The sequence below is a fragment of the Rhinolophus sinicus genome, linkage group LG15, assembly GCF_036562045.2.
Source record: "Rhinolophus sinicus isolate RSC01 linkage group LG15, ASM3656204v1, whole genome shotgun sequence".
NCBI lineage: Eukaryota > Metazoa > Chordata > Mammalia > Chiroptera > Rhinolophidae > Rhinolophus > Rhinolophus sinicus.
Window position 1 is genome coordinate 23,690,396 of NC_133764.1, and position 21,358 is coordinate 23,711,753.

General features: G+C 34.4%; 1 protein-coding gene across 2 annotated transcripts in view; it reads right to left on the reverse strand.

Annotated features, from left to right (window-relative positions):
* Positions 1-21,358, reverse strand: part of USP32 (ubiquitin specific peptidase 32) — a 168,439-nt gene that overhangs the window by 29,193 nt on the left and 117,888 nt on the right. The window contains exons 11-16 of one of the 2 annotated variants that reach the window (XM_019732553.2): positions 20,526-20,587; positions 15,009-15,111; positions 7,082-7,277; positions 5,521-5,696; positions 4,806-4,946; positions 688-805 (exon numbers count right to left, since the gene is read on the reverse strand). In XM_019732553.2, coding sequence (XP_019588112.2) covers positions 688-805; positions 4,806-4,946; positions 5,521-5,696; positions 7,082-7,277; positions 15,009-15,111; positions 20,526-20,587 — 796 coding nt within the window. Of the gene's footprint in view, positions 1-645; positions 806-4,805; positions 4,947-5,520; positions 5,697-7,081; positions 7,278-15,008; positions 15,112-20,525; positions 20,588-21,358 lie in introns of both variants that reach the window. The other variant, XM_019732552.2, reaches the window with a different exon arrangement.

The following is a 21,358-nucleotide window of genomic DNA, read 5'->3' on the forward strand; positions in this document are numbered from 1 at the left end:
TCTGCAAAACAAAAACATAAAGCAAGTCCTGGCCATCAATAAAATTTAACTTTATAGAGAAATCAAAGGGGTACTTTTTGCATGTAATACGTTAAAATGGGAACTTATTTATTTGTCATTTTGATAGACTTGATTTTTTTCAAAACAAATGGGTCACTTTCATTTAAAAAAATATATCCTTTGCTTTGTATTATCTGTCTCTTATAAAGACTCCCCAGACCTAGCATGAAAATGTTTTTGTAGAAAAAAAAAATCAAATAAAAAAGATTTTTGGCAATATCAATTGCCAAAGAAATTACATCTAAAAATTTGAGTGGAGTTAAAAAGACAAGTCACTGACTTGGCAGATGCTAACTTAGGTCAAGCAAACAATTTTCAATGGCTTGTTCTCAAAGAAACAAAGCATGTAAGAGCTATTCCTATTTATTAGCTTTGTATGTTTACAAACCAGAAAAGGAAACCATCCTTCTCAGTTTGCTGCTGAGATTTTGCTTCTCTCCTGTCTAGTCTTGCGCATGACCATAGATCTAAGCCCCACAGGTGATTTACTGGTACAGTGGCACCAGACTTTGAGCAACTTCGTTTTTTGTTGTTGTTGTTGTTTTTAAGGAAATGCATGATATTCTTGCTGCATTCTTAAGTTACCTCTTGGTAAATGCTGAGGAAACATTCTCAGGCTCATCATACCCATATTCACCCAGATGTTAGACTGCTGTGTCCGAGTGGCAGGCTGCTGTCTCAGGAACAGAAGATATCGAGGAAATAATTCTAGCTCTGGGATGTCTGTCTTGCTATTCTTGATCACCTGTTATTTTAGAAGATATAAAGTGATCACTATAAAAGAAGAAACAAAACTTGCAAGTTTTATCTAACTTCTGAGATTTATTTTTAAACTGAAATGTTCAATAGATTCACCCCCTATAGTTCATAGATATAGTTCACAGAAATTCATAAGATTTAAATTACATGGGTTTAAATATTCCAGGTTTCTGCTCCTAAATCCACCTTCTAAGATAAGAACTCCTGGTGGGTATTTTCTCCCCTTTCATTTAAACGCAGTAACATCAAATTAAATTAAAAAACAAAACAAAAACCCTAGATATCATCTAACAATTCTACTACCCTCGCACTGCAACTTTTTTCACTTTTACATACTTCATGTATATAAATGACGGTCTTTTTAAAGGACAAAATCTTAGGACTGGACTTACAAGTCAAAAAGTATGGAAGTATTCATGTCATTAACTACATAAGTCATATATTGCCGCCCAAAGTATAGCAACTTACAATATTCCCAGAAACATATGAATGTACTACTCTCATAAAACTTTATCATCAAACATTATTTTAAAAACCCTGTTGGCTGCATACACATATGTACGTAAATTTATTTAAATTTTATTGCTTGTATTAGTGTTGAGGATAAAAATGTTTCCATATAAATGTTTACATCTGTGTTCTACTGTGTAACTGTCCTGTTTTCAGTCTATGACTAAAACAACTAATTTGGATGTACAAAGCTGGGACCCACAGGATTTTTCAGTAATCCCCTCCAATAACCTGCTTGCCAGCCCAAAGGCAAAGGAAACCATTTCATTATCAAAATATTGCTTTAAGAGTTTTAAGAGTAGCACATTATCAATTTAGTATTCCAAAAGGATAGCAGGCTTAACACTGAAACTCTTTAAAACATAAATTCCTACAGAATTTTAATACAATATTCTCAAGCGATCAGGCTTTATTTTATTTCCCTTTGCCCTAGTAACCAATGTCTTCTGTAGCACAGCATTTTTTAATATCCTGAGGGGGCAATACATAACCAAATACAAACAATGCTACAAACCAAACCTTTAGGACTATTTCTTAAAAGTATTCTGCACACTCTGATATGCTATAGCATGGCACTTGAAAAGTTCCAATTGGGAGCTTTTCTGACTCCTATTTAAATGCAAAGCAGTAAGAGGAGCTCTCCCTGACATACTTCTCTAAGAACACTGGAAGAAAACAAAGGCTGTCCACTTCTAGACTGGCACTGACCACTGTAAAACCAACCGTAATTTCTTGTGATTTCAATTATAAGTATGATTTTGGGAAAGATTAATAATTCAGCATCTGTAGTTGTCAAGCTATATAAAAACATACTTTTGGGAGAATCTGAACTGATAATGAAGTAGTTTTTATAATTATATCTTGCTTTCCAAGATAACAAGTGCTTTTGTGAGCAAATTACAGATTAACAAATTCTTATATACACATGCACAGACATACATAAATACATGTCTATTTACATTTTAATTATTCTTGTCTATGACCTCGTTCAACTTCAATGACAACCAGCCAGCAATAGGTGTAATTCCATTTATAGGAATTCACCTTAAAGAGATCATCACACAGGTTTGGAAAGAGAATGTTCACCAGAAAATTGTTTTAAACAACTAAAAGCTAGAGGCAAACTAAATGTTCATCAGAATGTGATTGGTTAACAAATATGATTTATGTACATATGCATGTGTATATGTAGGTAACATATATAAATGCTATGCAATTATTAAAAATAATGGTATAGGTCTAAATTTAACCTAGAAAGATGTCCATAGCATCTATGTTAGATTGAAAATAGATCACAAAACATCAGATATGATTCCAGTTCATAAAATTATCCACACATATCTATATACAGAGGGTGCCAAAAAAATGTATACATATTTTAAGGAAAACTATTAAAATTGTAATAGTCAATATATACTGATAACAAAAGATGAATACAAGTCACGTTTGACTTCTGCAATTACAAGAGGTGCTCAGAGTGGTTCCCATCAGTGTCCATATATTTCATGTATATAAATGATTACCGCGAACTACTGCTTGAGCAATGTTGACCAAAGTGCCTACTTGTATACCTTTTTTTGGCACCCCCAGTATGTATACAAACACGCAGAGGAAAGTTTGCAAAGATGCACACCAAAATGTTAATAGTGGTTATCTCTTAAGTAGGAGGATATGGCATGATTTTTATTTTCTTCTTTGTTTTTTTCTATATTGCTTAATTTGTTATCATTGAGCATGTACAATATGTGCAAATTAAATAAAGCTATATTTTTAAGAAAATAGTATGATTTATGTAAGTATGAAGGTGAAAGCAATAATTTTAACCTGGCCATGGCAAATATATTTAGTATTCTCTAACTGGGAATACCATATTTTAAATGATTTTACAGCAATTTTTCCTGAAATCAGGCAAATTTATCATACTTAGAGAACCATCAAAAAATACTATTGAGCCAGCAAACGAAGCTTTAATCTAGCAAAAATTACAGCTTGCTTAAACTAATATTTGTCTGGTCAATGTAAAAAACATGACCTTTTTGTGAGGCTCTGAAAACAACTCATTTAATAATTACGAGGACGATGATATTAGCAACAATCAACATTTCTTGACCACTTACTATGAATCAGATGCTGTGCTAATCATATGTATTATTTCCTTATCAAAACAACTCTGATGAGGTAGATATTATTATCTCCATTTTACAGATGAGGGAACTAAGATTTAGAGATTGAAACACTGGTAATCTGAATTCAGTAGGCTCTAAAACATCGAACTGTATATATACATATATATAAAACACAATTATGTCTATTATCTGTGTGTTTCCTCTAAATACACAATATTAAGATAGAGTAGGAAACTCCCAGAAATTAAGTGACTAACTCAAGGACTACCCCACCTCCTAATAGAGAAAGAATATACCTATCTATGTACATTCATATTTATATGTACCTATCTAGGAGTCCTGATGCCAAATAGGAACCTTTTGGAGCCAACAAATGCAAGCCTTAAATTCCTGATTCTACTTAAACATAATTTTCAGTAAACATTAATTATTAATAACTCAAAATCAATATCAAAATAATAGGCTAAGGTTTATAGCAGACTTTTTACTCTTTTTTTGGAAGTGATCTAACTGTCTTATCTATGCAGAGTCTTTCTGGTATAAGAAAGTTGTAGCTTGGATATTATATAATCGACAGTATTTCTTGATATACCAAAAGAATCTTTTTATAATGTATTTTATTGCATGAGTCCTGCTATTTACTTTATAAGTACAACACATGCTGCTGCATAGCTAACTCACTAAAATTTGGTATTATATATTCTAAGTCCTTTAAATTATTTTAGAGCATTTTACTTATGCTCTAAATGACTCATTCTAGTAATGGCAACGACCAGAATTCATTCACTCAGTTTGAATTCCTCTTATCATGTTATGATCTTCCTTATGTTCCTCTTTCAAAAAGACTAACGGCTATAAAATGAATCTGATCCCTCACTCGATGCCTATGTGGTTAATGAGAATAACAGTTTCAGAAGTAACCTATGCACCACTTCCTCTATATTCACTAAACTTTTTGGCACTGGTTCTCAGACTTCTGCTCCAGCCAAAGCCATGCATTATCCTAATGTCTGTGTTTATGTGGATGATTTATTTAATAGCCTAGCCTCATAACTCCCTGACTTTATTTAGTCCAATGACTAGTCCCTCCACTCCATAAAAACCAACCACTCCCATAGGCACATCATGGTATGGTTGGTACCTAATACAGCACTCAATAAATGAATGAATGAATGAAATTCATTCCAATGAGAAGGAACTTAAATTTTGTTCAACTGATTTGAACAGGTACTGAGTACTCTGCTACCATAAGTAACAACTAGTTTGTGGACAGTGAGAATCATATATAAAAGTAATAGAAGACTCCATCTATGACTGCTCCCTATAAAAGGTACTATTAGCTATACTTACAGGTCTAGGAAGCGCCAGGTTTGCTCCATACCAATGATAAAGTGCTCTCCACACAGGTTCTGGGACCATTTCATAATCTCTTCCATGGATCAGCTGTGGGGTTCGTTTTAATCGTCCTCCTTCTAGTGTTAATGATGTAGCCTTAGAAGAATGAAATGTTCATTTTTAATATTGCAATGTTGATTTTTATTAATATTAAATGTTGATTTTTAATATTATAGTCTCATGTTTTAACAAAATCTAGACACAGAAGAACACATATGTCACTACTCAGTTTCATGTTACTGGAAAAAACTGAATTTCCTAAAAGATTTTTATTTTTAACTTTCAAAATAAATTAAAAATGGAACTTACCTGAAAGGCAAATCATTTGAAAAAAAATCATTGGAGCATTCGGAAATAATAAGACTGGTTTTCACAGATTTCCTTCAGACAGTAAAAATATTATTTTGGGAAAAAAATCCATATACTTGTGAAACTACTTTTTCACAGTAGTTATTCTAAGAACAACAACATTTCCAAGGGTCACTACGCTGCTTCTATACAAATACTAAATCAGAATATTCTCACAGAAATGTACTGTGCAAAGAGATTTCCATCCACAACAGGTTAATTAAACGAACCACTAACATTCTGCTATGCTCCAAAACCTCTAGAATGAAATTTATTAGCAACCTGAGAGAGAGTGATTTAAAGTAGATGTCAAATTACTTACCTTTACTGGTTCTTGAGTTACTAGTGGCTGGTTATCAATAGCCCCTGGTTTCTGAGGATTGAGATGCAACAAAATATTCCCATTGGCTCCCAGCAAACACTGGTTGTTATTGTCAGAAGTGTTATGTTGTCGAGCAAAACACATATCTGCCCCTGGGGTGGCAGAATACAGAAACCCTGTAAGGAAAAGGAGGATGGAATCTCTTTATTTTTAGTTATTATACATAAATCGGCTTGAGGATATGAACTTAATGTATTAGGTCAATGTTATTCTTCTGTTGGCATGTCAGTACAGTAGATTTTGATAAATCTATAGAAGACAAAAAGTACAGATATATTCTTTTCTGGACAACACTTAGCATAACACTAGGTAGAATAAAAGCTTTAAAAATTATTACCAAATGAACTTTGGCCAGCCTCCTAGAATATCTGTCAATTCACAACAAGAATTATATATCCTCTGATAGGAAAGGAAGAAGTATGGCAAGTAGCTGGGCTCTCACAGTCTCCCATAATTCTTCTCTTCTACAGTTCTTGGTAGGTAAGGGTGTTAAGAAGTCTCTAAACCAAAGAGAAAGAACTAAAACAAGAACTTCAACAGAAGAGTGATGGGAGGGAAGAAACTGTTCCCTAATAGATCTTTGAAAGAAAGGTATGAAGTTACAACAGAAAAATACACACAGAAAAAAGACTAACGATGACTTAAGAGTTTTTTAGATATTTTAAGGTATTTCAATTCTCAACTACATGTTAATATTAGGTAAACATTCTGGCCATCAATCACTCTGAACCTTCTATCTGTGACACTGCTTAGCCTGTAGATAACATCGGGTTAAGAAAAAATCTTGGTGTTAAAGCCAATCAGAGAGAGCACTCCTAGGTCTGCTAAGTGATCTTTGTAATATCAGATGGGGAGAGAGAAGCAGTAAATTCTACAAAGAGCTTTCTAGAGAAAATGCTAGCTCGGTCCAAGTTGCCTACTCCCTCCACAGAAAAGGAGAAAAGATCTCAAAGATAAAATAACAGAGTAAGACTGAGTTCTGCTACTATATCAGCAGAATGATAAGGATCAAACTCAATTCACTTGGGCCACAAAAACACCAAACCATCTTCCATATAAGTTTAGAACCACTAAGTTTTAGGTATGTACCAAAGACCGAAGGGATTGTGAGAAGCATTATGAATTCTCTCTTAATATTGTAACAAACTAATCCCCAAATTCTGGCCTGACATGTCTGTAGAATCTGATAAGGGGGTGCATTTAACCCAATGAAGGTATGATTATGGTTTTAGAGAGTCCCGAAGATAGAAATTTAGATTTTTTTCAAAAACTGAATTCCCAAATCTAAATTTATTGACAAAATAATTTAATAGCAATATGGAGAGATGTGGCTTAATCAGTGAAAATATTTTCAAGAATCTTACAATTGACCCTTTCATTCAAAACTTTTTTCTGTGACTGGAAGCCTGATGCCCAATTTCCTACCAAGCCCACTCTGACAAAGTATACTCCTTTAAGAACTGACCCTGACTAAACCTTGTGGGAAGAAAGTCATACTTACCACTGCCAGCAGTTTCCGAGGCCTCAGATGCAGTAGAAACATTGTCTGAAAATTTCTCTTCTGTGGTGTTCGCATAACTGAGGCTGCCTCCTCCGATTCTATCTTCACTCTGCTCTGTAGAGTGCAGTGCTGTTCCGAATGAATATTTTCCTCCGTTCAGAACAGATGATGGCTCAATTACAACAGGGCTGGCATCCTAAAAATCATGAAGTCAGTGATAAAGAGGTAGAATTTAATAATCTGACGACCATGCAGCCTTCAAAAATTAATCACCAAATGATCCATGGTTTCTAAATCCTCCTGTAGTTGGCTACAGCCATTTAAAAACATTTTAACGTAGAACTAAATTTTAATTTCTTCAAAGGGGAAGAGTGTTTTTAAATAAAATTGGTAAGGTAGACTGGGAACAGACTGTAAAGGACTCTGTGCCGTATAAAGTAATTTAGACTTTGTTGTTGTTAGATGCCGTTGAGTCGGCTCCGACTCCTGGCAACCCTATGACTAAGGGATGTCCACCATGTCCCGTCCTCAACAGCCCTGCTCAGCTCCTGCGGTCTCACGCCTGGCACTCCTTTTGTGGAGTCTATCCACTCCATATTTGGTCTTCCTCTTTTCCTGTTGCCAGACTTTATTCTGTTGAAAACTGGAAATCATGGAAAGCTTTTTGTGATATTAAAAACTTGAATAATATTTATTCTTATGATTAAAGATTTCACTGTCACTGTAGAAAATAAAAAAATGTGAAGAAATCTATCATAAGTACTCAGATACCATCATTTAGCATTAATTATAGCTGACATTTTGAAGTGTTTCCTTTACTTCTTGTGACTGAAAACATATATGTAAATGTAAAAAATAAGTAGCATGCAGTATGTAGTTAGAATTAAGGGCAGGGCTCTGCCTTATCAGCTATTATGACCTTTCACAATACGTAAACTTTTAAGCCTGTTTCTTCATGGGTAAAATTAAGATAATATTAGTATCTACCTCAGAGGTATTGTGATGATTACATGAGTGACACATGTAAGAGTGCCCGGAATTTAGAAAATGTAAACTATCATTTTGGTTGTTGTTAAACAGATGTCACATTTTAAACATAGCATATTGCTTCTTTTTCTTTCACTTAACATTATATTGACAGGGTTTTTCTATGAAAGAATTTTAAAACAGGGGACTAGCATAATCCAATTTTTAAAAATAACTCTAGTGTTTAGAAAGGACTGGAGGGAGAACAAAAGTTAGAAGACTCCTATAATAATTCAGGCAAGAGATGATGAGGTACTAAACCATAAAGTTAGATCCAGAAATAAGGAGATGGAGAGAAGAGCATGCATTTAGGAGATGTATGAGGTGAAGGAAAAAAAAAAGACAACTGTGTATGAAAGAGGGGCAAAGACAATTCCCAGGTAGAACATGAGGCGGTGACATGACTGGACAGAAATGATACCTTTGTGAGACAAGATATATGGGTGAATGGAATAGATTTGGAAATGAGTGTTTTGAGGTATTCTGGTTTGAGATACCTGGACATTTGAATCCAGCGCTCAGGACAGGGAGAGAGGCTGGATACAAAAATTTGAGGTTCCATTGACTTTCTGAAGCACAAGAAAATGGTATATGTAGAGTAAGGAGAGAACAATATTTACAGAATAGGTAGTGGAAGAATCTGGGAAGGATGATGAATCTAATTGATCAGAGACAGACCAGGAGATTATAGGGTACCAGAAGCAGAGAATGCTAACACAGAACTATTTTATAATAAGTTTAGTGGGGGAAAAAACAGAGATAAGACTCAAGGGGAAGCAGCAGGGAAGGTGCCAGGAGAATGTGTATCTGTGTTTTGAAAAGATCAGGATATTTGTAACAAGAAGGTGAAGACAAAGACTAAAGAGACTAACCAGTGAAATAAGATTGCATAGGAATCTGACAAGATAAGACAATAGCAAGGGTAAAAGAATTCAGGTGGCATTCAACAAACACTGACATGAATTTTAGTAGAGAAAACTGATCAATGGATGTGGGTCTTGAAGGCGCTGCTTATAAATAACTGAAACCCAAGAAAAACATCAAATTTAAAATACAAACTCCAGGTCACAGCATAGCAATAGCATAGTGGATGCTTTAGTTTCTTTTAATGCAATTATAGCATCCCTAATTTTAGCCAAAATAGGGAGACATTGTATCAACATTTTACTAGATGCTTTCTTCTCTTTGATCTGTAAAACAGGTAAATACTATCAATATGTAGATCCTTCAGAAGCCAGCTCTGAAAAAACTCCAGTGCCTTTAATCAAAAGAGTGGCAAAAAGAATGAGAAAAAAATGTAGGTTTCTTTCTACATACCAACTAACTCTATTGGATTAAAAATTTTTAAATAGCAAGACAGCCTTATTGTTAAAATTTCAAATAATTCAAACGTATATAAATTCGCATTCTTTATTACAGATCCAAATGTTATCATCTTCTGTCAATTAACTTTCTCAAAGTATGGGAAAGGTACCAGATTATTTGGGGCATAAAATAACCCTAGTTCACAGTGAAAAAGCTATTCACTATTCAATTTTCTTTCAATCCTCCGATTACTTCAAAAAAAGGGTCACAGTTTGGCATTAATTATGTTAATCTAATACTTGATATGCTAATGTAACATTTGAAAATTTCTGTTTTTAACAGTTTTTCAGAAGGTAACACTAGCTGAAATTTAATAATATATTTTATTTTCATTGAATTAATTTTTATTTTGACCTTCTATTTCTGGAATGTGACACTGATTTTCTATTTAAGATACCGTGTTTCCCCAAAAATAAGACCTAGCTGGACCATCAGTTCTAATGCGTCTTTTGGAACAAAATAAGACCAGGTCTTATATTAATTTTTGCCCCAAAAGACACATTAAGAGCTGATGGCCCGGCTAGGTCTTATTTTCAGGGAAACACGGTAGTGATATAGTTTCCTTTTAAAATACAAGTATTTACATAAAAATGGTAGAATTATTTATATAAACATATTAAGCAAATACTATGGGCATTATATGGCAAAAAATGGTGACCATAGTACATAAAAGACTAAAAACTGGGAATCTACATTAAATATGGATTTGGGATCATCAGTATATTAAATTGGATTATCCACCAAGGAAGTAAAAATTGTATGGACAATGGAACAATAGAACCAATCTGACCTCTGGCCAAAAGAAGTAGAAATGTAAATTAGGCCTGAGCAGTTTATACTATTAATCACGTATTGGGACTTCAGTCTATAGATTTCATAGCAATTTCTTAGAGATAATATTGATCTTCTCACAGCTTTACTGATAGTGAGCCCATACCAGCAGAAATGGCTTAAATTAATTTAACCTTTTTCTTCAATTATGCTGATTTATTTGATTTGGAATAGAACACAGGCTTTAAAAAAAAAAGCTCTCTATGGGATTCTACTATGGAGCCAGAATCGATAACCATTGCCCTAGTAAGGATTATAATCTCATACTCTTCTTTTCATAATGTGCTCCAAATGATAAGAGTATGTATGGTAACTGATTTCTTATTAACTATTACTTACTCTGGAACTTGTTTTGAGAAAGACTCACATTTTAATGAACTTTTGGGTCATTTGCTTTTTTCCTATAAAGATGGAGTAAGACAGATAGCAAAGCCATTCTGAAAGAACAATTTTCTGAAAAATTAAAGTCTTCTCCCAGGTCACTTTGTTATCCTCCAGGAAATCACTTTATTCTTGTTGTTAAGTGTTCTTGAATTTAAATGATGCCTACATAACTAACATGTGGTTGACAGACAACTCCTTTTTAAGTTTATATTTACTTCTGTATTCCATTTATATTAAATTATATTAATTTATATTAGTTTATGTACTATAAATTACTTTTAAAAATTTTGTAGTAATATATTTTGAGGAGGATTAGGTTTCCTTAATCCCACCTGAGCAAACAATTTTCTTCAAGTTTTCCTCTGAGTTTGGCATTTAATAGAATTTCAAGGAGGAATATTTGGAATTGTATTTTAAATAATTGGTTTGGAAATTTTATATGGAGCCTATGTTTCTAAAGAAAATTTACATGAAACCATTCTTATAATATTTCATATTCTGAACAGCTTAGTCCATAGGTTGAATCTATAGCTACCACTGGCAAGAAAACAGGATGTTGAAAATATTACCAGACATTAAATTTGTTAGGTTGAGTTTTACAATAATATAGCAATAGAATGATTGTAATAGCTTACCAGAGGCTGCAATCTTTGCCCCTAGACTACAGAATGTACCATATGCTTTTAACATGGCACAGTAAATGATGCTTTAGACTTCGAGAATATGGGCTTTTCTTTACTTATTTTCCAATATTCCAAATTATCGTGGTCTGTCTTCTCACTGTCTTTGGCTGGCTTTTCTATTCTAGGCATCTACTGCTCTCAGAGTCCGGCACTGCCTGAAACTATCACCACTACTCAGGTTCTTTCTTCTTCACCCTTCTCCGCCCTTTTTTTCTTGTCATTGCTTCCACTATTCTTGCCTTTCAGTGAAAATGTCAACATTTTCAGTAAACTAATCTTATTACTACTTTCCTTCTATATGTTGGACAAACCAATAATGGTCATATATTGTTGTCATTAGCTCTTCTTGACTGTTATTTCCAGTTGCTCTGGGAAATTTCTTCCCCCTAAACATCAAAGATCTTCTTTTGTTTTTATTGACTTCTTGGTTTGGAACTATCAGAAACTATCCTAGAAGCTTGTGTTTTCAAGGAAGATAGGTCTCTAGATAGGTCAAGTTTCACCCACGGTAAGAAATTTCCTAACTTTATCTGAGTCAATGATTCCTAAAAGGCCTATATGGCACTTTAATATGAGATAATTCCATTTTGAGAAATTTATGATTCCTTCTGAGTTGTATGAATGGTTAATGATATTCCAAAATAAGGATCAGGATTCACTTGCTTCTCTATCAGTGATGATGCTACTTCTTTTTATGCCTTATACATATGTATACTACAAGTACTAATGATCTTGATCTTAAACAACTAATGGTTATGCAAATGTTGTATTTCATTAGTCTACAATGCTGCTTTTGGAAAAATGGAAAGCAGTGTGGTATAATGGACAAAGTACCAAGGTTGGAATCAAGAGACCTTAGCTCTGAGATCTAGATCAAGTAATAAAGTAATTACCTTATACAACTTTGGGCAATTAAAACTAAAGGGACCTCAGAGGCTTCATTTGTAAATTTAGAGAAGAGAGGTGCTTAAAGTGCTTTCTAGCTCTAAAGTTACATAACAGAATAGTAAAGTCTGTGCATGAGTAGCAACAGCTGTTTCCTCATAGTTCTCAAACAGGAAGAAAGACATACTACAATGATGATAAACAGAAAATATTTCACCATTTCTCCCCATTTACAGTTTTACAAAAGGAGATTTCACTTAGAAAAACACTTGGCTCATTAAAAAGGAACAGACCAGCAAGATTCCATGAGCAGATCAAGTATTCGAGCTCAAGCTAATCATAGCAAATCTGAAGTAAGCCACTTCTGAGAAAGGACGGTGTATTTTCCCTGCTCCCTTGGTCTCTTTCCATTTAAGCATGCCATTGTCTGAAAGATACAGTCTGGCCACACAGACAATGAATAATTCACATAGGCAAATATTCCATTTTGCGAAGAGAAAACATTAAAGCTAATTGATGTCCTAGGTAGGCAGACTAAGCCCTGAGTAAGATCAAATTACCCAACTTGTTAAGAACACCAATTTTTCTTTAAGCAAGGCATTTGTCAAAATTTCCATGTATACTGGAAAAATAATTTAAACCACTAATTAATTACTACTGCTGCTGCTGCTACAACTACTGCTACTATTACTACTACTACTACCGTTACTTCTTCTAACTTTATACAGGGTGTTTCTATTAAGTGCTTCACATATACAGATGGTGCCAAAAAAATGTATAAACATTTTAAGAATGGAAAAACAAACTGTATTAAAATTGTAATACTCAATATATACCCATAACAAAAGATGAATACAAGTCATGTGTATACATTTTTTTTGGCAGCCCCGGTATTATTAACTCATTTAATCTTCATAACAACCCTACTGAAATAGGTATTATTATTAATCCTGTTGTTTGTATGAGGAAACTGAATTAGAGAAAGGATAAGTAACTTGTTCGAGGTCATAACGGCAGGTAACAAGACTAGGATTCCAACACAAGGGAATGCAAGCTCACTACTATTATCCCATACTGGTTTCTCATAATATTAGCTAATACCTATTGAGTACTTATTATGTGCCAGACGCTGCTCTAAAACACTTAACATGTATCAACTCCTTTAATTCTCTTAATACCCTATGAGGGAGGTTACTATTATTGCTCTTGTTTTACAGATAGGGAAAATAAGGCCCAGAATATCACTTTTTTAAAAAGTTACTTGCATTCAAAAGGAAGTTATACTCTTTATTTAGTAAAGAACACTTTTCTAATTAATACATATCTTTAGAAAGGACTACTATTATTCCATTTACATTCCCCCTCCCGCTTATTGAATAAGTTGCCATAAGTCTCTGCTACCTTTCCCTCCATATAAACTGATAGACAATAATACAGAATGCCAGAGTGGGGAGAGGAATATGACACGTAAGTGCAGATTTCCCCCTTTACATCTCTCCCTTTCCGCCCTCCCTAATTCTTTGATGCATAGAAGGGTTATGTCAGGCAAGAACTAACTGGGTTCATGTTCTCAGCAGTGCACTTCTGTTCATAAGGATGTGCTGCTAAGAGCAAGACCTCTATTATGTTCCTACAGGAAACAAAAAGTAATACTTCAAACACAAAACTAGGTTATTCTTTGAGTCCTGAGCCAGGAAGACATTAATAACCATTCATTCTACGGCCACACTAAGAATATGTAGACCAAAAGCATTTGAAAACTAGACTGTGACACTTTACCCCAATATTCCCATTTTCTACTTACAATCACCATCAGTATCTACCTACAAGGTCTTTGAAGTCATTTCCCACTTTTACTCCTTCAGTGACATCAGAATCTAGCTTTTCCAATTAACATATTTTACATGTGAAAACAAACTACTAAACTCTGCAAAGGGAAAAGAACCAGGCAGAAAAATGAGGTTAAATAGTGCAGTCTACCAATATTCTGATAAATAAACAATGACAGAAAAGAACATACAGGAACAACATGAACAAAATCTTCAGAATTTTGTTAGTGATCATTTGGCAACTGATAATGAGTCTATAGATCAACTGGCTCTCCAAGAATGGAGAAATTTGATTTCTGGAATTACTTTTTTCAGTTTTCCAATTCTGAAAAAAATTCCTTCTAGGTTTTAAATAAGACTGGAATATTCACTAATGACAATTTCTTTTTTAAGTCTATTTGGAACAATGGCAGATTATCATTTAGAAATTGAGTTCTAAAATTAACTTTCTTGGGTAGAAAATAAACACTTTTTACCCAAGGATCTTCACCTTGTTCATGAAAAAGGTGAACAAATGAAGGACATTATAAATGTGGTTGGGACACCATTGTGTCTAAAGTCAGTCCTTCGGTTTGATCCCAGAAGTTCTCTGAGCAAGACATTCAGGTTACCTTTCATCTCTGCCAAAGGTTCCTCGCAGGTAAAATGAGTATAATACCACCTTCCTCACAGGGGCTGTGAGGATTAAATGTGACATGTAAGGCACATATACAGGCACCTCCCACGCCCAATCAATACACCTTCCTCACGGAGTTGCTGCAGGGAGGAAATCTTTGTGGAACTGTAAGCAACTATCTTATTCACTGCTTTCCCCTTCGAGTCTTTCTCTAGGTTGGAGAATTTTATTATTAGCCAGTAGTCACGCAAAGTCTGATGGAATTGAAAATCCCATGAAAAATGTAGATAAGCAGGAATCATACTCACATATTTGACATAATCTTTCCACTGTTGCCACCACTGCATGGAGATGATAAACCAATTGTGTCCTGGTTGCAGACCATACCTGCTCTCTCGTTCTAACCATCCTCTGTTCATAGAAAAGAAATTCAGTACATCCAGTGGTGTGTGAAACAGATGACCACTAACCCACACATTATCACCAGCAATTTTCACAAACGAAAAACATGAAATATATACTCGGGAGATTGCTACAATTTCAATTAGTGAAACACTGATAAGCCAATTTCAGGAGTCATAACACCAATATCAATCCTTGTTACTGATGTTTTAAAAATAGCTTTATTGAGGAATATTTTACATAGTATACGCTTTACCTGGATTAAGTGTACAACTCAATGATTTTGATATATTTACAGACGTGTGCAACTATCACCACAATCCAATTTTAGAACATTTCAATTAACTCCCGAAAGACACACTGTGCCTATTTTTAGTCAATCTGTGTTACCACCCGTAGACCCAGAAAACCACTAGTCTATTTTCTATCTCTTGTATAGTTCCCTTTTCTGAACATTTCATATAAAAAAACGATATAACACATGTTCTTTTACATCAGCCTCTTTTACTTAGCTTGTTTGGAGGTTCATCTATGTTGTAGCAGAGATCGTTAGTTCATGCTTTTTTATTACTAAACAGTATTCCAAAGGTACATATATACCACTTTTGTTTATCCATCTAACATCTGATAATTTGAAACTGGTAAACTGTTTTTGCATTCCCATTAGTAATGTATGAGGGTTTTAGTTTCTCCATATTCTCGCCAACACTTGTTACTGTCTGCCTTTTCTATCATAAATGTTCTAGTGGGTGTGAAATGGTATCACACTGTGATTTTTTTTAAAACACTGCTTTTATTGAGGAGAAATGCATGTAACATAACATTATTTGCACATTTTGGACGTACTAAATGTCATGAATTGTAGGTTTTAAAATGGTTAATTTTATATCATGTAAATTTCTCCCTAACATTTTTATACATTGCAAAGAAGCAGTTACATGTTAAGCAGTTTTTCCCTATTACTCCCTTCTCCCATCCCTTGACTATCTCCAATCTGCTTTCTCTACCTATGGATTTACCTATTCTGGATATTTCATATAAATGGAAGCATACAATATGTGATCGTTTGTGTCTGGTTTCTTTCATTTGTGAGGTTCATCCATGCTGTAACATCAGTACAGCATTCCATTTTATGGCTGAATAAGATTCCATGGTATGTAAGTGTCACATTTTCTTTACTCATTCATCTACCGATGACTGTCTGAGCTGTTTCCACCTTTTAGCTATTTTGAATAGTGCTGCTATGAACATCTATGTACAAGTATTTGAGTTCCTGTTTTCAATTGTTTTGGGTACATATCTAGAAGTGGAACTGCTGAATTATGTAGTAATTCCATGTTGAGGAACTACTAAATTGTTTTTCACAACAGCTACACCATTTTACATTTCTACCAGCAATGTATGAGGGTCCCAATTTCTCCACATCCTCACAAAATCTTTTATCCATTTTTTAAAATTATAAACATCCTAGTGCGTGCAAAGTGGAATTTCACTGTGGTTTTGAGTTAAATTTCCTTAATGACTAAAGAGCATTTTTTCATGTTCTTGGTGATCATTTATATATTATCTCTGGAGATATGTGTATTCAATTCCTATGCCCCTTTTTTTTAAAAAAAAGATTTTATTGGGGAAGGGGAACAGGACTTTACTGGGGAACAGTGTGCACCTCCAGGATCATTTTTTTTTCTCCCAAGTCAAGTTGTTGTCCTTCCAATCCCAGCCATGGAGGGTGCTGTTCAGCTTCAAGATGTTGTCCTTTCAGTCTTAGTTGTGGAGGGCGCAACTCAGCTCCAGGTCCAGTTGCCGTTGCTAGTTGCAGGGGGCGCAGCCCACCATCCCTTGCGGGAGTCCAACCGGCAACCTTGTGGTTGAGAGGACGTGCTCCAACCAACTGAGCCATCCGGGAGCTCAGCAGCAGCTCAGCTCAAGGTGCCGTGTTCAATTTTTAGTTGCAGGGGGCGCTGCCCACCATCCCTTGCGGGACTCGAGGCATTGAACTGGCAACCTTGTGGTTGAGAGCCCACTGGCCCATGTGGGAATCGAACCAGCAGCCTTCGGAGTTAGGAGCATGGAGCTCTAACCGCCTGAGCCACCGGGCTGGCCCCAGTATCTTTAGCTTTTGATTAGAGGGCTTAATCTATACATATATTGAAGGTAATTATTGATATGGATTTATGTCTACCATATTGTTGTTTTCTATTTATCTCAAGTATATTTGTCCCTTTATTCATCCTTTACTTCCTTCTTTTCTAGTATATCATTTTAATTTTTTTTTTTTCAAAACTGTACTTTGGGATTATTTTTTCAGTGGTTGTTCTACAGTTACAATATGGATCTTAATGTATTCTACTTGAGATTAATACTTATTCCAGTAAAATATAGAAACTTTGCTCAACTATAGCTCTACCTCCTACTCTCTCCTTTGTACTATTATTGTCAAACATATTACATTCTTCCATGTTACAAAAATGTGAAAATGAATAAAAGAAAACTAAATAAAAATGGAGTCAGGAAGCCATGAAGGGAGGGCTCTCATGTATATGTCACCCATTGCAGCTTGCTGATCCCAGCAGGAAGAAAGAGAATTTCCTCCTAACCCAGTAACAACAAGCTGCCCACAGCTTGAAGCCAATAAAAAAACCACCATAGCTCTCCCCAATCTCCTCCTTAAACCTAATAAAAGCTGACTTTTCCTTTGTGTCGCTGGACTTGCCTATGGTTCACCATAGTTTGCTTGTGCTGAATTGCAATTCCTCTGCTATTCCTGAATAAATTCATTTTGGCTAGCTAAAGACCTTGTTAGTTCATTTTTAAGGCTGACAAGAACAACACAGTTTTTAAGTTACTATCTTAGGAATTTGTATTTTAAATCAGTAAGAAAAGAAATATAACAAATATATTTAAACTGTCTTTTATTATTAACTATGTAATTATGTTTACTGGTGCTCTATATTTCTTTGCGTGGATTCAAATTACCGTTGGGTGTCACTTCCTTTCAGTCTGAAGAAGTTTTTTTGATATTTATTTTAAGACACGCTTACTAGCAACAGATTCTCTCAGTGTTTATGCAAGAATGTTTTAAACTTACTTCATTTCTAAAGGATAGTTCCGCTGGATAAAGAATTTTGGATTGACAGTTTTTCCCCCTTTCAACACTCTGAATGCCATCCCACTGCCCACTGACTTCTATCATTTCTAAAACAAAGGTATCATACTTGGGTTGCCTTCTATAGGAGGCGTCATTTTTCTCTTTCTGCTTTTAAGATCTTCTCTTTTTTCTGTAGCTTTTGAACAGTTTGACCATGATATGTCTAGTTGTTATCATTGTGTTTACCCTACCATCTCGTTGAGCTTCTTGGGTTAATGATTTTCAACAAATTTTGGAAGGTTCAGCCATTATTATGTCAAGTATATTTTCTGCTCCTTTCTCTCTCTCCTCTCCTTTCCAGGACTTCCATTATGTATAAGTTGGTATACTTGTCTCTGAAGTTTTATTCACTTTTATTTATTCTTTCTCTCTTTTCTTTGTATTTGGAAAATCTCTATTGATCTATATTCTATTTAGTTGGTTGTTTTCTCTCAGCTCAAATCTGTTTCTGAGTACTGTAGTGAATTTTTATTTCACTTAATATACTTTACAACCCTGGAATTTCCATTCATTTTTAAAACTTCTCTTTACTGATATTTTATATTTGAATATTGTCATTATACTTTCCTTTAATTCTTTAAACAAAGCTTCTTTTGGCTCTTTGAAAACATTTATTATACTGCTTTGAAGCATTTGTGTGCTAAGTCCAACATCTGTAGTCACCTCAGAAACAGTCTCTATTAACTAGTTACTTCCCCCAGATATGTGTCACATTTTCCTATTTGGTTGCATGTCTCATAATTTTTAGTTGTTGAAAACTGGACATAATTGATAATATATTTCAGCAACTCTGGATTCTGATGCTCCCTGTGTGTCTTGCCTTGTGACTTACTAGACTGATTCTGTAGACTGTCTCCCAGATGGATGTGTTCATGATTTGCAAAATGCATACAAAGTTCAGCCAGGTTTCAAATTTTTTCTGCCTTTACTATCTGCACATCAAGGCCTCAGCTTTAATCAGGAATGAATAGATAGCTAAGGTACTCTTGGGTTTCTCCTGAGAGTGCATGTAGCCTTGTATATACAAGCAGCCTCCAGACCATTCAGGACATGGGAAAGTTTATTAATACTCATTATGGCTTATCTTCTTCTCTGGATCTCTTTGCTAAAATTTTGACTGGTCTGTAAGTCTGTTGCTTCCCTTAACCAGTACATCAGCCCCCAAGCTAATGATGTTCGCTGATTGTTTGCCACCATGATCTCTATTGTTTTTTTGTTGTTTTTTTCCGATTGTCTTAGGCAGGCATTTATCCCTGCTTTATTCCAAATCAAGTCAGCCATCTCAGGCCTGCCTTAGTAAAACTACCATGCAGACCTGTTGGATGGGAGGGAACTAGAATAGCACCAGGTAAGGTCACTAAAGATTCCCATTATTCTGACCAAATTTAGTGATCTTTCTTGAACAAGTACTTCTGAATTTGTTGAATACCTTTCATCCGTTTCTAGAGTCCTGAAATGGTTTAGTTGGCTGGCAATTTTGTCCACTGTTATATTTTGTCAGGTTGCTTCTTGGGGAGAAGATTTGCTGAGATCTTCACTGAGCCATTGCAAAAAGCATGATACTGATTTTTAAATGAAGTACTGATTCTTTAAGTTAGAGACTAACATTTCTTTCACCTCATTGCATATGTACCAACCTGACACATTCTTTAAACATAATCACAGTCAAAAGAATTTTTAGAAATGAAAATGGGAGGCAAAATAAAACAAAAAAATTCAAAAATCCCAAACGGAATGAACCAATTTGGAATCTCAGATTTAAAATTAAAGTTAATTGAAAAATAAGGAATACAAAAGGCAGATTATTTATTTGTTTTTAATGAAAAAAGTCCACTTCCATGTAATTTTAGGTTTTGTGAATTTGCTTCCTCATTTAGAAAGCGGAAAAACTAATTTCATGCCGTTATTCTGAGATTAGATGAAAGAATGCAAGTGGAAGTATTTTACAAAGAACAAAGTTCTATAAAAACATATCAACATTTTTAATAGGGATGCTACAAGCATTAACAAAATAATTAAGCATATGTAAGTGTACATATGCAATTTAAATGTTAAATAGAATTTGATTTCTAAAGTGATGCAATCCCTTGGTTAAGATGTTACTTAAAAATATTTCAATATGTTTATTGAAATTATTTTGGAGAAATAGTATTACTGTAATGATTACATTAAAATGGGACATAACAATATATTGTTACTTAGTAACAATATATTTCAGGTGTTAGAGATGTCAACTATATAATGAAAAATACACAGACTGAAACTGTCAACTTACCTAATAATTTGTCCTTCCTCTTCTGGAGTAGCTGGCCTTAACCCCAGAACTATGTGACATACCTAGAGAAAAAAGTGGTAAATTATACTTTATTGACTGGTGCCAATGACTAGATTGCATATTTCACATTCTCTGCAGAGCTGTCAACTGATGAATTATCAATGATTCACTTCAATAAATTCTAACTTTAAAGTTCAGCTGTTTGTTTTTTTAAAGCAAACCATTTCAATGGAGGGCAACTGCCAAATCTCTATGTGAGAGAAAAAAGAGAGAAGAGATGAAAACACAAGAGAAAAGAGAGAACCAACCACTTTTCAGAATATTTCATGAATACTATATATTTTAATATATCTCATGCAAAGGGTACTATTTTTTTTTCCTGAAATCTGAAGAGGATACCATAGCACTTGGGGAGGACGATGAAGGGGAGTTGAAGAGGATATACCAGATGAAAGATAAGGATGGCATTTTAATTAGAATAGCTCTAAGAGAAAAATTATTGTCAATAATGCTTTTTATGGCTCATTTCTTCCTCAATTTATTTGCCTTCTCTAAATATCATCACAAAAGACATGACATTTTTCAACATTTTATCATGAAAAATTTCAAAATTATTTCAGAAAAGTTGAAAGAATTTTACACTGGATGTCCTACCCATTACCTATACTCCAAGATTAATATTTTATTATACTTGCATCTATATACTCCTCAATTCATCTGTCAATCCATCTTAGTTTTTGGATGTATGTCAAAGTCAATTATAGACATTAGTAAAGCTCTCTGTAAATACATTAGCATGCCTGCCTAACAAAACTAGTTAAACATCTGTTTAT